Raw genomic sequence first — 13,928 nt, forward strand, 5'->3', positions numbered from 1 at the left:
GACAAGTAAAACTAATCTTAAAATCACCTTAAAAAGTAGTTTGATATGAAAATACATAAAATGGGCAGCAAGAAGTCCAGGTCCAGGTAGGAGGCAGAATAAGCCTGCCCCAGGAAAGGTATATACCCATTGTATATCCCAACACACGAGTGCTCAGAGGCCACAAGATATCATCACACTGCCAATCCTACCTTGGGTGTGTCTGCAGCTGCCTTCTCTGTCCACTGGATCCGCGTTCTGCTGCATTGGAACCTGTGGACAGGAACACCGGCCATCACTGAGAGTGCCAGCACGTCTCCCCACTCCGCTCCCTGTGATCCCACAGGTAGGGGCAGGATGCCAGCCGGCAGTGGGACTATGAGATGGTCAATGGCGTCTGGTTATAGTCAGACAGCACAGAAACAACTGGTCCATGTCAGTTCTGGTTGCCTCATTACAGGATGAGGAAGCTTCAGAAAGGGTGCAGAGCAGATTTGCCAGGATTAGAGAGCTCGTCTTGTGAGGACAGGTTGAGCGAGGTAGAGCTTTTCTCTCTGGAGTGAAGGAGGATGAGAGGTGACTCGACAGGGGTGTACAAGATGATAAGAGGCATAGACCGAGTGGACAGCCAGAGACTTCCCCCAGGGCACAAATGGCTCATACGAGAGGGCATAATCTTAAGGTGTTTGGAGGAAAGTATAGGTAAGTTCTTTACACTGAGAGTGCTGGGAGTGGGGAAATGTGCTGCCAGGGGTGGTGGTAGAGGCAGATACAGGGATATTTAAGACTCATTGATGATAGAAAAATGGCAGGACAGGCGATGTCAGAGGGAAGGGTCAGTTTGACGTTGGAGCAGGCTGAAAGTGGTTAGCACAATGTTTACAGTACAGGCAACCTGGGTTCAATTCCCGCCACTGCCTGTAAGGAGTTTGCATGTTCCTCCTGTGATCACGTGGATTTCCTTCGGGTGCTCCAGTTTCCTCCCACACTCCAAAGACGTACCAGTTGGTAGGTTAATTGGTCATTGTAAATTGTCCCGTGATTAGGCTAGGATTAAGTTGGGGGGGGCGGGTTTGCTGGGTAGTCTGGCTCAAAGGGCCAGAACGGCCTGTTCTGCGCTATATTTATATCTCTATATGATACATATTAATATCAATAAATAAAAAGGTCAGCACAACACAGTGGGCCGAAGGGCCTGCACTATACTGTAACGTTCTGTGCTCTATACCAGCTAAGATTCCCATATGAGCAACTCCCATTTTCTGGCATCTGGCCCAATGCTGTCGAACTTTTCCTGACTTTCCAGAGTGAAACAGCACAGAAAGAGGCTCTGGGTACACACCCAAGCCTGCCCCATTTCCACATGTCCCTCAGATCCTTTCCTGCCCAAGCGTCTTTTAAATGTTGTCAATGTACCTGCGTCAATCACAGCCCCTGACATCTTGTTCCATATACCCACCACCCTCTGGGGGAGAAGGTAACTAACCCTTGGGTCTTCATTAAACCTTTTCCATTTCATACTAAATCTGTGTCCCCCTGGTGTTGGGCTCCGCACCCCAGGGAAAAGATTCTTACCGTCCACATGGTATTAGAAACCTCAATAAGGTCAAAGTTCAAAGTAAATGTATTATCAAAGTACATGTATGTCACCATATACAACCCTGAGATTCATTTTCTTGTGGGCATTCACAGTGAGTACAGAGGAACACAATGGAATCAATGAAAAATCAGACACAACAGGATGGACAAACTACTGATGTGCAAAAGTCAACAAGATGCGCACATACAAAAAGGGCAAAAAATACCAAAATAGCAATAAATAAATAAATACGCAATAAATAATTGGAACACGAGAAAGAGAGTCCTTGAAAGTGAGGCTATAGGCTGTGGGAACATGACAGTGATGGGGCGAGTGGAGTTGAGTGAAGTTGTCCCCACTGATTCAGGAGTCTGATGTTTGAGGGGTGATAACTGCTCCTGTACCTGGTGGTGTGGGACCTGATGGTTGAGGGGTGATAACTGCTCCTGTACCTGGTGGTGTGTGACCTGATGGTTGAGGGGTAATAACTGTTCCTGAACCTGGTGGTGGGGGACCTGATGGTTGAGGGGTGATAACTGTTCCTGAACCTGGTGGTGGGGGACCTGATGTTTGAGGGGTGATAACTGCTCCTGAACCTGGTGGTGTGGGACCTGATGGTTGAGGGGTGATAACTGTTCCTGAACCTGGTGGTGGGGGACCTGATGGTTGAGGGGTGATAACTGTTCCTGAACCTGGTGGAGTGGGTCCTGAGGCTCCTGTACCTTCCTCCTGATGGCAGTGTGAGAAGAGAGCATGGCCCAGATGGTGAGGGTCGCTGATGATGGATGCTGCTTTCCTGCGCAGAGTTCCCTGTGGATGTGCTCCATGGTGGGATTGGACTGGGCCGTAACCGCTACTTTGCCATCACCCAGAGCTGGTACTCTGAGGAGGGTGACATGGAGTGGGATGGTCTGACAGCAGGTGACGGACGGTGTGACATGTTGGTGGTAGACGGACGGTGTTATAGGTAGCAGTTGATGGTGTGACACGGGGCGGTTGCTGGACACTGACATGGGGAAGTTGACAGATGGTGAAAGACGGTGGTGGGGGGGGGGACAGACACTGTGACACAGGAAGTTGCCAGACAGTGTACTACATTCACCCACCTCTCATACTGCAGGAAGACCTTGTTCAGCCGGTCGTTGGTGGACAAAAGGCAGTCGATGAGCTGTTGGTGGTCGACCTGGAGCAACAGGAGGCCGATGCGTTCCTGCATCGCCCGGCACGTGGTGTGGAGCTTCTGTCTCCCGGGAGGGGCAGGGGTTAGAGTTTGCTGGGAGAACACCCCACCCACATCCACTGGCAGAGATCCCACACTCCACCCACATCCACTGGGAGAGATCCCACACCCCACTCTGAGAATCCCACATCCCACATCTCCGAGATCCACATTCTCCTGAGAATCCCATGTCCCACATTTCCGAGATCCACACTCCCCGAGATCCCCACTCTCCCGACCCCAGTAGGAACCCCACTGGCCCGATCTCCACTCCACAGAGAGCCCAAGAACACCATTACCTCTGGGACCCCCTCTCCCCCACAGTGAGGCCCCCAGTCCCACCTGGAGGAGCTGCATGTCGTCGGGATTCTCGAGGCCGGGAGTGCTGTCTGTCAGGATGGCCGACATGACGTTGAGGTTCATGTTCACCACGTCCAGCTCGCTGTGTAACTTGGCCACCTGTGGGCGAGGGGGAGGGTGAGCTCGGTGAGGGGGTGCTCAGAAGGAGGGGGAGGAGGCTTCCTGGCTGAGGAGAGGGGAGGGAGGGAGCTCCCTCAGTGAGGTGAGGGGAGGGAGGGAGCTCCGTGAGTGAGGAGAGGGGAGGGAGGGAGCTCCCTGGCTGAGGAGAGGGGAGGGAGGGAGCTCCCTGAGTGAGGAGTGGGGAGGGAGGGAGCTCCAAGTGAGGAGAGGGGAGGGAGGGAGCTCCGAGTGAGGAGAGGAGAGGGTGGGAGCTCCGAGTGAGGAGAGGGGAGGGAGGGAGATCCCTGAGTGAGGTGAGGGGAGAGAGGGAGCTCCCTGGCTGAGGAGAGGGGAGGGAGGGAGCTCCCTGAGTGAGGAGTGGGGAGGGAGGGAGCTCCCTGAGGGAGGGAGCTTCGAGTGAGGAGAGGGGAGGGAGGGAGCTTCCTGAGGAGGAAATGGGTTAAGGGAAGCAAGAGGCACGAATCCCCACGGAAGTCGGGGGGGGGAAGTTTGGGCAAAGGGACGGGCTTCTCGGATAAGGAGCAGGGCCTCACGGTGAGATACTATCGGTCCACAGCATCCCAGGAAAAGTGGGAGTACTTCACCTCAATCACAGTGCTGGTGAGAGTCTGGGAGGGGCTGAGATACGAGGGGCTGCGTGTCGGAGCTTTACGGCACAGTGACAGACCCTTCGCCCCATCTGCTCCGTGCTAACCCAGATTCACAACTAAAACAGTCCCATTTCCTGTATTTGGCCCACCCCTCGAAACTTTCCTACCCAGGTACCTCATTATGACCTTGTACCTTAGCATCTGCCGGTACCACAGTTTCTCTGTAACATTTTATTCTGCATTCTGTTATTGTTTTCCCTTGTTTTACCACAATGCACTGTCTAATGATTTGATCTGTACGAACGGTATACAAAACAAGTTTTTCACGGTATCTCGGTACATGTGACAATAATAATCCGGTCTACCAATTAACCTCCCCAAGTACCTTTAGGCATTATAATTGTTCCTGTCTCAACCACTTCCTCTGACAACTCATTCCATGTACCCGCTACAGTTTGAGTGAAAACAAGCCTCTCAGATCCTCTTTCAATGCTTCACCACTCACCCATTAGAGTAGGAACTGTTAGGATGGGGAACAGTATCTTCCCCCAGGCCATGGGACAACTGAACTCTCTGCTACCACCCAGGCCTCATCAGTGTCGTTGTACTGTTTACCTTTTAAATTGTGTCGTAAATTTACTTTATGCTAAATGTCTGTCTTCTGGTATATATTTGATGATTTGTTAATTAATTTGTGGGAATATTACTTTATGTGTTGTGCTTCTCGGTCCGGAGGAATGTTGTCTCGTTTGGTGGTACGGTTGAATGGCAATAAACTGAACTTGAACTATGGAAGCTGAACTGGTCACATGGTGTGAGCAGAATTATCTGCAGCTTAATGTGAAAAAGACTAAGGAGCTGGTGGTAGACCTGAGGAGAGCTAAGGTACCGGTGACCCCTGTTTCCATCCAGGTGGTCAGTGTGGACATGGTGGAGGATTACAAATACCTGGGGATACGAATTGACAACAAACTGGACTGGTCAAAGAACACTGAGGCTGTCTACAAGAAGGGACAGAGCTGTCTCTATTTCCTGAGGAGACTGAGGTCCTTTAACATCTGCCGGACGATACCGAGGATGTTCTATGAGTCTGTGGTGGTCAGTGCTATCATGTTTGCTGTTGTGTGCTGGGGCAGCAGGCTGAGGGTAGCAGACACCAACAGAATCAACAAACTCATTCGTAAGGCCAGTGATGTTGTGGGGATGGAACTGGACTCTCTCACGGTGGTGTCTGAAAAGAGGATGCTGTCCAAGTTGCATGCCATCTTGGACAATGTCTCCCATCCACTACATAATGCACTGGTTGGGCACAGGAGTACATTCAGCCAGAGACTCATTCCACCGAGATGCAGCACGGAGCGTCATAGGAAGTCATTCCTGCCTGTGGCCATCAAACTTTACAACTCCTCCCTTGGAGGGTCAGACACCCTGAGCCAATAGGCTGGTCCTGGACTTATTTCATAATTTACTGGCATAACTTATATATTACTATTTAACTATTATGGTGTTATTACTATTTATTATTTATGGTGCAACTGTAACGAAAACCAATTTCCCCCGGGATCAATAAAGTATGACTATGACTAGGACTAGATCGACGCTGGTTGATATCTGTGCTAAATCTTGATGAAGGGTCCCACCTGAAATATTGACTCTTTATTCCTTTCCAAAGATGCTGCCTGACCTGCTGAGCTCCTTCTGCAGATTGTGTGTGTTACTCTGGATTTCCAGTGTCTGCTGAATCTCTTGTGCTCTAAATCTATGCTCCCTAGTTTTGAATTCCCCTACCCTGGGGAAAAGATTGTGACCACTCACCTCATCTATGTCCCTCATGATTATACAATCACCCCTCGGCCTCTTTCGTCCGAGGGACAACAGTCCCTTGCTATCCAACTCAAGCTCTCTGTTCCCGGTAGTGTCCTTGTCAATCTTTTCTGCGCCCTCTAGCTAAAGCATATCGTTCCTGCAGTGTGGTGAGGCAGGAGGCTTGGGAAGAGTTGGTCGGGGTGGGTCCCGAGTCTGTGTAGGGGAGGGGGGGTGCGAGGACGGGTTGGCGTTGGGGGTCCAGCATCCCATTGACAAGTGATACCTGCTCTGGCACCAGGGTGATGATGTTGCCGGGAAGGGGGGCACGGGAGGCTGCAGGCTTCACGGCAGGCGCGGTTGGACGCGGCCGAGGTAACGAGGCCGCAACTCGATCCTGTAAAAACACAAAACCGAGTCATTCCATGGTACAACGGAAACTCCGGCCGGGGTCGTTAACGGAACCACTTACAGACACCGCCTCTGCTGGGCAGTGCAGCAAGGAATTTTGGGGAATGGTCACACTCAAGGCTGCAGACGGCAGAGTCTGGAGCTATGCAGAAACTGCCGGAGGAACTGGGCAGGTCAGGCAGCCTCCGTGGAGGGAGGTGAGCCACTGACATTTCAGGTTAAGCTCCCTCGTTTAGACTGGAAAGAAAGGACCACAGCAGCTTAGCGGTTAGCTATTACAGCTCGGGGCGCTTCGGAGAAATAATAGTGACTGATATGTCCAGCGTCTCCACATCGCTGGATGCCAAAACGCTGTGTGTTCCAGCAACGCGGATAAATGTATTCAGTAACCTCTCTCACTGCGATTGACACAGTAATGTGTCCAGTGACAACCACCACCTCATATTAACACTTATGTATTCCGGCCTGATACTAATATCAAAATGCAATTCACTAACTTCTCAACGAGGGGCGTGAGTTAGTTACTGAGATTCCTTCAAACAGTAAATGTAAGACTGACAAGCACCGATACGAATATACTCCAGTAATTGCCTGTAATATATTCAGCAACTCCGGACTCTTTGTTAATACAACCGCTAGTCCGGCAACATAGCACGCCTGCTGGGCGCCGGGGTGGTCTGGTGATTAGCGCCACGCTGTTACCGTCCGGGGCATTCCGGGGTCCCGAGTTCATCTCCGGCATCGTTCCGTAATGAGTGACCATGGAATGCGTGTGTTTTCCCCAGATCCTCCGCTTTCCGCCCACAGTCCAAGGACGGACTGGCCATTGTAAATTGTCCCGTGATTGGGTGAGGGTTAAAATGGGGTTGTCGGGAGTTGCTGGGGCGGCGAGGCCGGAAAAGCCTGATGCTCCTACTCCGAGCTGTATCGCTGAAGTAAGATTAACAACGTAAAAGAGAGGAGATGGCCGCTATAGAGAGGGTGGGGCACACAGGAGGGAGACGAGCGGGCAGGTGATAGGTGGATCCAGCTGATGGAGGTGGTGATAGGGAGTGTGGGAGGGGGGAGAGTACAGGGTGACAGGTGACAAAGGGCTGAAGGAGAGGACAGTGGGAGGAGGGGAGGGGAACAGCAGGCAGAAAGGAAAGTGTGAGTGATGGGCAGATGGAGAAGAAGGAGGAGAGGGAAGGGAAGGGGTGATGGGGCTGGTGTGATAATGGAAAACAAAGAGAGGCCTGAGGGGACGGGTTACTAGAAATTAGAGAAATTAACATTCATGCCATCAGGCTGGAAGTTATCAAGGTGGAATAGGAGATTCCTCTGCTCTACGTCTGGCCTCAACTTGGCAGTGGAGGAAGCTGAAGACAGACATTTTGGCAGAGGAACAGGACGAGGAATTGAAATGGCTGACCATTGGGAGATCCTGGCTGTTGTGGCGGGTGGAGTAAAAGTGATGAATGAAACAGCCCCCCAGTCTATGTCAGCTCTCACCAATGCAGAGGCGGCCACCCCTGGAGCACCAGATACGATAGATGACCCAGCCAGCTGCGAAGGGTATGATTTCAGGAACGGACTGACTGTCTGACCACAAACTAGTAAACACCTCTACATCAGTGTCAAACCTGCAAGATCCCCTCCAAATGGAACACAGGTTGGGTGCGGCATTATTTAATCAGAGACACAACACAGTATCAGGCCCAACGAGCCCACACTGTCCAATCAGACACAACACAGTATCAGGCCCAACGAGCCCACACTGTCCAATCAGACACAACACAGTAACAGGCCCAACGAGCCCACACTGTCCAATCAGACACAACACAGTAACAGGCCCAACGAGCCCACACTGTCCAATCAGAGACAACACAGTAACAGGCCCAACGAGCCCACACTGTCCAATCAGACACAACACAGTAACAGGCCCAACGAGCCCACACTGTCCAATCAGAGACAACACAGTAACAGGCCCAACGAGCCCACACTGTCCAATCAGAGACACAACACAGTAACAGGCCCAACGAGCCCACACTGTCCAATCAGACACAACACAGTAACAGGCCCAACGAGCCCACACTGTCCAATCAGAGACAACACAGTAACAGACCCAACGAGCCCACACCATCCAATCAGAGACACAACACAGGAACAGGCCAAACAAGCCCACACTGTCCAATCAGAGACAACACAGTAACAGGCCCAACGAGCCCACACTGTCCAATCAGAGACACAACACGGTAACAGGCCCAACGAGCCCACACTGTCCAATCAGAGACACAACACAGGAACAGGCCAAACAAGCCCACACTGTCCAATCAGAGACAACACAGTAACAGGCCCAACGAGCCCACACTGTCCAATCAGAGACACAACACAGTAACAGGCCCAACGAGCCCACACTGTCCAATCAGACACAACACAGTAACAGGCCCAATGAGCCCACACTGTCCAATCAGAGACAACACAGTAACAGGCCCAATGAGCCCACACTGTCCAATCAGAGACAACACAGTAACAGGCCCAACAAGCCCCACAATGTCCAATCAGAGACAACACAGTAACAGGCCCAACGAGCCCACACTGTCCAATCAGACAACACAGTAACAGGCCCACACAAGTCCAATCAGACACAGCACACACTGTCCAATCAGACACAACACAGTAACAGGCCCAACGAGCCCACACTGTCCAATCAGACACAACACAGTAACAGGCCCAATGAGCCCAAACACAGGAACACAGTAACAGGCCCAACGAGCCCACACTGTCCAATCAGACACAACACAGTAACAGGCCCAACGAGCCCACACTGTCCAATCAGACACAGCACAGTAACAGGCCCAACGAGCCCACACTGTCCAATCAGAGACACAATAACAGGCCCAACGAGCCCACACTGTCCAATCAGAGACACAGTAACAGGCCCAATGAGCCCACACTGTCCAATCAGACACAACACAGTAACAGGCCCAACAAGCACACACTGTCCAATCAGACACAACACAGTAACAGGCCCAACGAGCCCACACTGTCCAATCAGACACAACACAGTAACAGGCCCAATGAGCCCACACTGTCCAATCAGAGACACAATAACAGGCCCAACGAGCCCACACTGTCCAATCAGAGACACAACACAGTAACAGGCCCAATGAGCCCACACTGTCCAATCAGAGACACAACACAGTAACAGGCCCAACGAGCCCACACTGTCCAATCAGAGACACAGTAACAGGCCCAACGAGCCCACACTGTCCAATCAGAGACAACACAGTAACAGGCCCAACGAGCCCACACTGTCCAATCAGAGACACAACACGGTAACAGGCCCAACGAGCCCACACTGTCCAATCAGAGACACAACACGGTAACAGGCCCAACGAGCCCACACTGTCCAATCAGAGACACAACACAGGAACAGGCCAAACAAGCCCACACTGTCCAATCAGAGACAACACAGTAACAGGCCCAACGAGCCCACACTGTCCAATCAGAGACACAACACAGTAACAGGCCCAACGAGCCCACACTGTCCAATCAGACACAACACAGTAACAGGCCCAATGAGCCCACACTGTCCAATCAGAGACAACACAGTAACAGGCCCAATGAGCCCACACTGTCCAATCAGAGACAACACAGTAACAGGCCCAACAAGCCCACAATGTCCAATCAGAGACAACACAGTAACAGGCCCAACGAGCCCACACTGTCCAATCAGAGACAACACAGTAACAGGCCCAACGAGCCCACACTGTCCAATCAGACACAACACAGTAACAGGCCCAACGAGCCCACACTGTCCAATCAGAGACACATTAACAGGCCCAGTGAGCCCACACTGTCCAATCAGACACAACACAGTAACAGGCCCAACGAGCCCACGCTGTCCAATCAGAGACAACACAGTAACGGCCCAACGAGCCCACACTGTCCAATCAGAGACAACACAGTAACAGGCCCAACGAGCCCACGCTGTCCAATCAGAGACAACACAGTAACAGGCCCAACGAGCCCACACTGTCCAATCAGAGACAACACAGTAACAGGCCCAACGAGCCCAAACTGTCCAATCAGAGACAACACAGTAACAGGCCCAACGAGCCCACACTGTCCAATCAGAGACAACACAGTAACAGGCCCAACGAGCCCACACTGTCCAATCAGACACAACACAGTAACAGGCACAACGAGCCCACACTGTCCAATCAGAGACAACACAGTAACAGGCCCAACGAGCCCACACTGTCCAATCAGACACACAACACAGTAACAGGCCCAACGAGCCCACACTGTCCAATCAGAGACAACACAGTAACAGGCCCAACGAGCCCACACTGTCCAATCAGAGACAACACAGGAACAGGCCCAACGAGCCCACACTGTCCAATCAGACACAACACAGTAACAGGCCCAACGAGCCCACACTGTCCAATCGGAGACAACACAGTAACAGGCCCAACGAGCCCACACTGTCCAATCAGACACAACACAGTAACAGGCCCAACAAGCCCACAATGTCCAATCAGAGACACAACACAGTAACAGGCCCAACGAGCCCACACTGTCCAATCAGAGACACAACACAGTAACAGGCCCAACGAGCCCACACTGTCCAATCAGAGACACAACACAGTAACAGGCCAACGAGCCCACACTGTCCAATCAGAGACACAACACAGTAACAGGCCCAACGAGCCCACACTGTCCAATCAGACACAACACAGTAACAGGCCCAACGAGCCCACACTGTCCAATCAGACACAACACAGTAACAGGCCCAATGAGCCCACACTGTCCAATCAGACACAACACAGTAACAGGCCCAACTAGCCCACACTGTCCAATCAGAGACAACACAGTAACAGGCCCAACGAGCCCACACTGTCCAATCAGACACAACACAGTAACAGGCCCAACAAGCCCACAATGTCCAATCAGAGACACAACACAGTAACAGGCCCAACGAGCCCACACTGTCCAATCAGAGACACAACACAGTAACAGGCCCAACGAGCCCACACTGTCCAATCAGAGACACAACACAGTAACAGGCCAACGAGCCCACACTGTCCAATCAGAGACACAGTAACAGGCCCAACGAGCCCACACTGTCCAATCAGAGACACAGTAACAGGCCCAACGAGCCCACACTGTCCAATCAGCGACACAGTAACAGGCACAACGAGCCCACACTGTCCAATCAGAGACACAGCACAGTAACAGGCCCAACGAGCCCACACTGTCCAATCAGAGACACAGTAACAGGCCCAACGAGCCCACACTGTCCAATCAGACACAACACAGTAACAGGCCCAACGAGCCCACACTGTCCAATCAGAGACAACACAGTAACAGGCCCAACGAGCCCACACTGTCCAATCAGAGACACAACACAGTAACAGGCCCAACGAGCCCACACTGTCCAATCAGACACAACACAGTAACAGGCCCAACGAGCCCACACTGTCCAATCAGACACAGCACAGTAACAGGCCCAACGAGCCCACACTGTCCAATCAGAGACACAATAACAGGCCCAACGAGCCCACACTGTCCAATCAGAGACACAGTAACAGGCCCAATGAGCCCACACTGTCCAATCAGACACAACACAGTAACAGGCCCAACAAGCACACACTGTCCAATCAGACACAACACAGTAACAGGCCCAACGAGCCCACACTGTCCAATCAGACACAACACAGTAACAGGCCCAATGAGCCCACACTGTCCAATCAGAGACACAATAACAGGCCCAACGAGCCCACACTGTCCAATCAGAGACACAACACAGTAACAGGCCCAAAGAGCCCACACTGTCCAATCAGAGACACAACACAGTAACAGGCCCAACGAGCCCACACTGTCCAATCAGAGACACAGTAACAGGCCCAACGAGCCCACACTGTCCAATCAGAGACAACACAGTAACAGGCCCAACGAGCCCACACTGTCCAATCAGAGACACAACACAGTAACAGGCCCAACGAGCCCACACTGTCCAATCAGAGACAACACAGTAACAAGCCCAACGAGCCCAAACTGTCCAATCAGAGACACAGTAACAGGCCCAACGAGCCCACACTGTCCAATCAGAGACACAACACGGTAACAGGCCCAACGAGCCCAAACTGTCCAATCAGACACAACACAGTAACAGGCCCAACGAGCCCACACTGTCCAATCAGAGACACAACACAGTAACAGGCCCAATGAGCCCACACTGTCCAATCAGAGACACAACACAGTAACAGGCCCAACGAGCCCACACTGTCCAATCAGACACAACACAGTAACAGGCCCAACGAGCCCACACTGTCCAATCAGAGACACAGTAACAGGCCCAACGAGCCCACACTGTCCAATCAGAGACACAGTAACAGGCCCAACGAGCCCACACTGTCCAATCAGAGACACAGTAACAGGCCCAACGAGCCCACACTGTCCAATCAGAGACACAGTAACAGGCCCAACGAGCCCACACTGTCCAATCAGAGACACAACACAGTAACAGGCCCAATGAGCCCACACTGTCCAATCAGAGACACAACACAGTAACAGGCCCAACGAGCCCACACTGTCCAATCAGAGACACAGTAACAGGCCCAACGAGCCCACACTGTCCAATCAGAGACAACACAGTAACAGGCCCAACGAGCCCACACTGTCCAATCAGAGACACAACACAGTAACAGGCCCAACGAGCCCACACTGTCCAATCAGAGACAACACAGTAACAGGCCCAACGAGCCCAAACTGTCCAATCAGAGACACAGTAACAGGCCCAACGAGCCCACACTGTCCAATCAGAGACACAACACGGTAACAGGCCCAACGAGCCCAAACTGTCCAATCAGACACAACACAGTAACAGGCCCAACGGGCCCACACTGTCCAATCAGAGACACAACACAGTAACAGGCCCAATGAGCCCACACTGTCCAATCAGAGACACAACACAGTAACAGGCCCAATGAGCCCACACTGTCCAATCAGACACAACACAGTAACAGGCCCAACGAGCCCACACTGTCCAATCAGAGACACAGTAACAGGCCCAACGAGCCCACACTGTCCAATCAGAGACACAGTAACAGGCCCAACGAGCCCACACTGTCCAATCAGAGACACAGTAACAGGCCCAACGAGCCCACACTGTCCAATCAGAGACACAGTAACAGGCCCAACGAGCCCACACTGTCCAATCAGGGACAACACAGTAACAGGCCCAACAAGCCCACACTGTCCAATCAGACACAACACAGTAACAGGCCCAACGAGCCCACACTGTCCAATCAGACACAACACAGTAACAGGCCCAACGAGCCCACACTGTCCAATCAGACACAACACAGTAACAGGCCCAACGAGCCCACACTGTCCAATCAGAGACACAGTAACAGGCCCAACGAGCCCACACTGTCCAATCAGACACAACACAGTAACAGGCCCAACGAGCCCACACTGTCCAATTACGCTGATCTAACCAATGAACTTACTCACAGACCAGAAGGGTCTCAGCCTGAAATGTCAGCTCTTTGTTCCCCCACAGACGCTGCCTGATTTGCTGAGTTCCTCCAACATTTTGTGTGTTGTTCTGGATTTGGAGCATCTGCAGAATCTTGTGTTTTCACCCTACTAACTGGAATGTCTCTGGAAGGTGGGAGGAGAGCGGAGCAGCTGGGGGAAACCCACGCATTCACTGGGAGAACGTAGGTGTTGATGTGACATCTCCAGCTTGAACACTTTAGCAGCAACTCTCCCATTCCCCTCCCAACTTGGCACACATGTTCAATTCTACACCAAAGAAAGCTCACTCACCTGGGCTGAACTGCAAGATGGAGGAGCGGTTTACAGCTCTGCAGTC

The 13,928-nt window shown here is 52.0% G+C and overlaps 1 protein-coding gene across 1 annotated transcript in view; it reads right to left on the bottom strand.

Moving 5' to 3' along the window:
- LOC134336444 (TOM1-like protein 1) overlaps positions 1 to 13,928 on the bottom strand; it is a 58,840-nt gene that overhangs the window by 16,836 nt on the left and 28,076 nt on the right. The window contains 4 exon segments of the mRNA XM_063030684.1: positions 192 to 252; positions 2,665 to 2,798; positions 3,120 to 3,236; positions 5,937 to 6,047. Coding sequence (XP_062886754.1) covers positions 192 to 252; positions 2,665 to 2,798; positions 3,120 to 3,236; positions 5,937 to 6,047 — 423 coding nt within the window.

The sequence above is a fragment of the Mobula hypostoma genome, chromosome 22, assembly GCF_963921235.1.
Source record: "Mobula hypostoma chromosome 22, sMobHyp1.1, whole genome shotgun sequence".
In the NCBI taxonomy this organism is placed as follows: Eukaryota; Metazoa; Chordata; class Chondrichthyes; order Myliobatiformes; family Myliobatidae; genus Mobula; species Mobula hypostoma.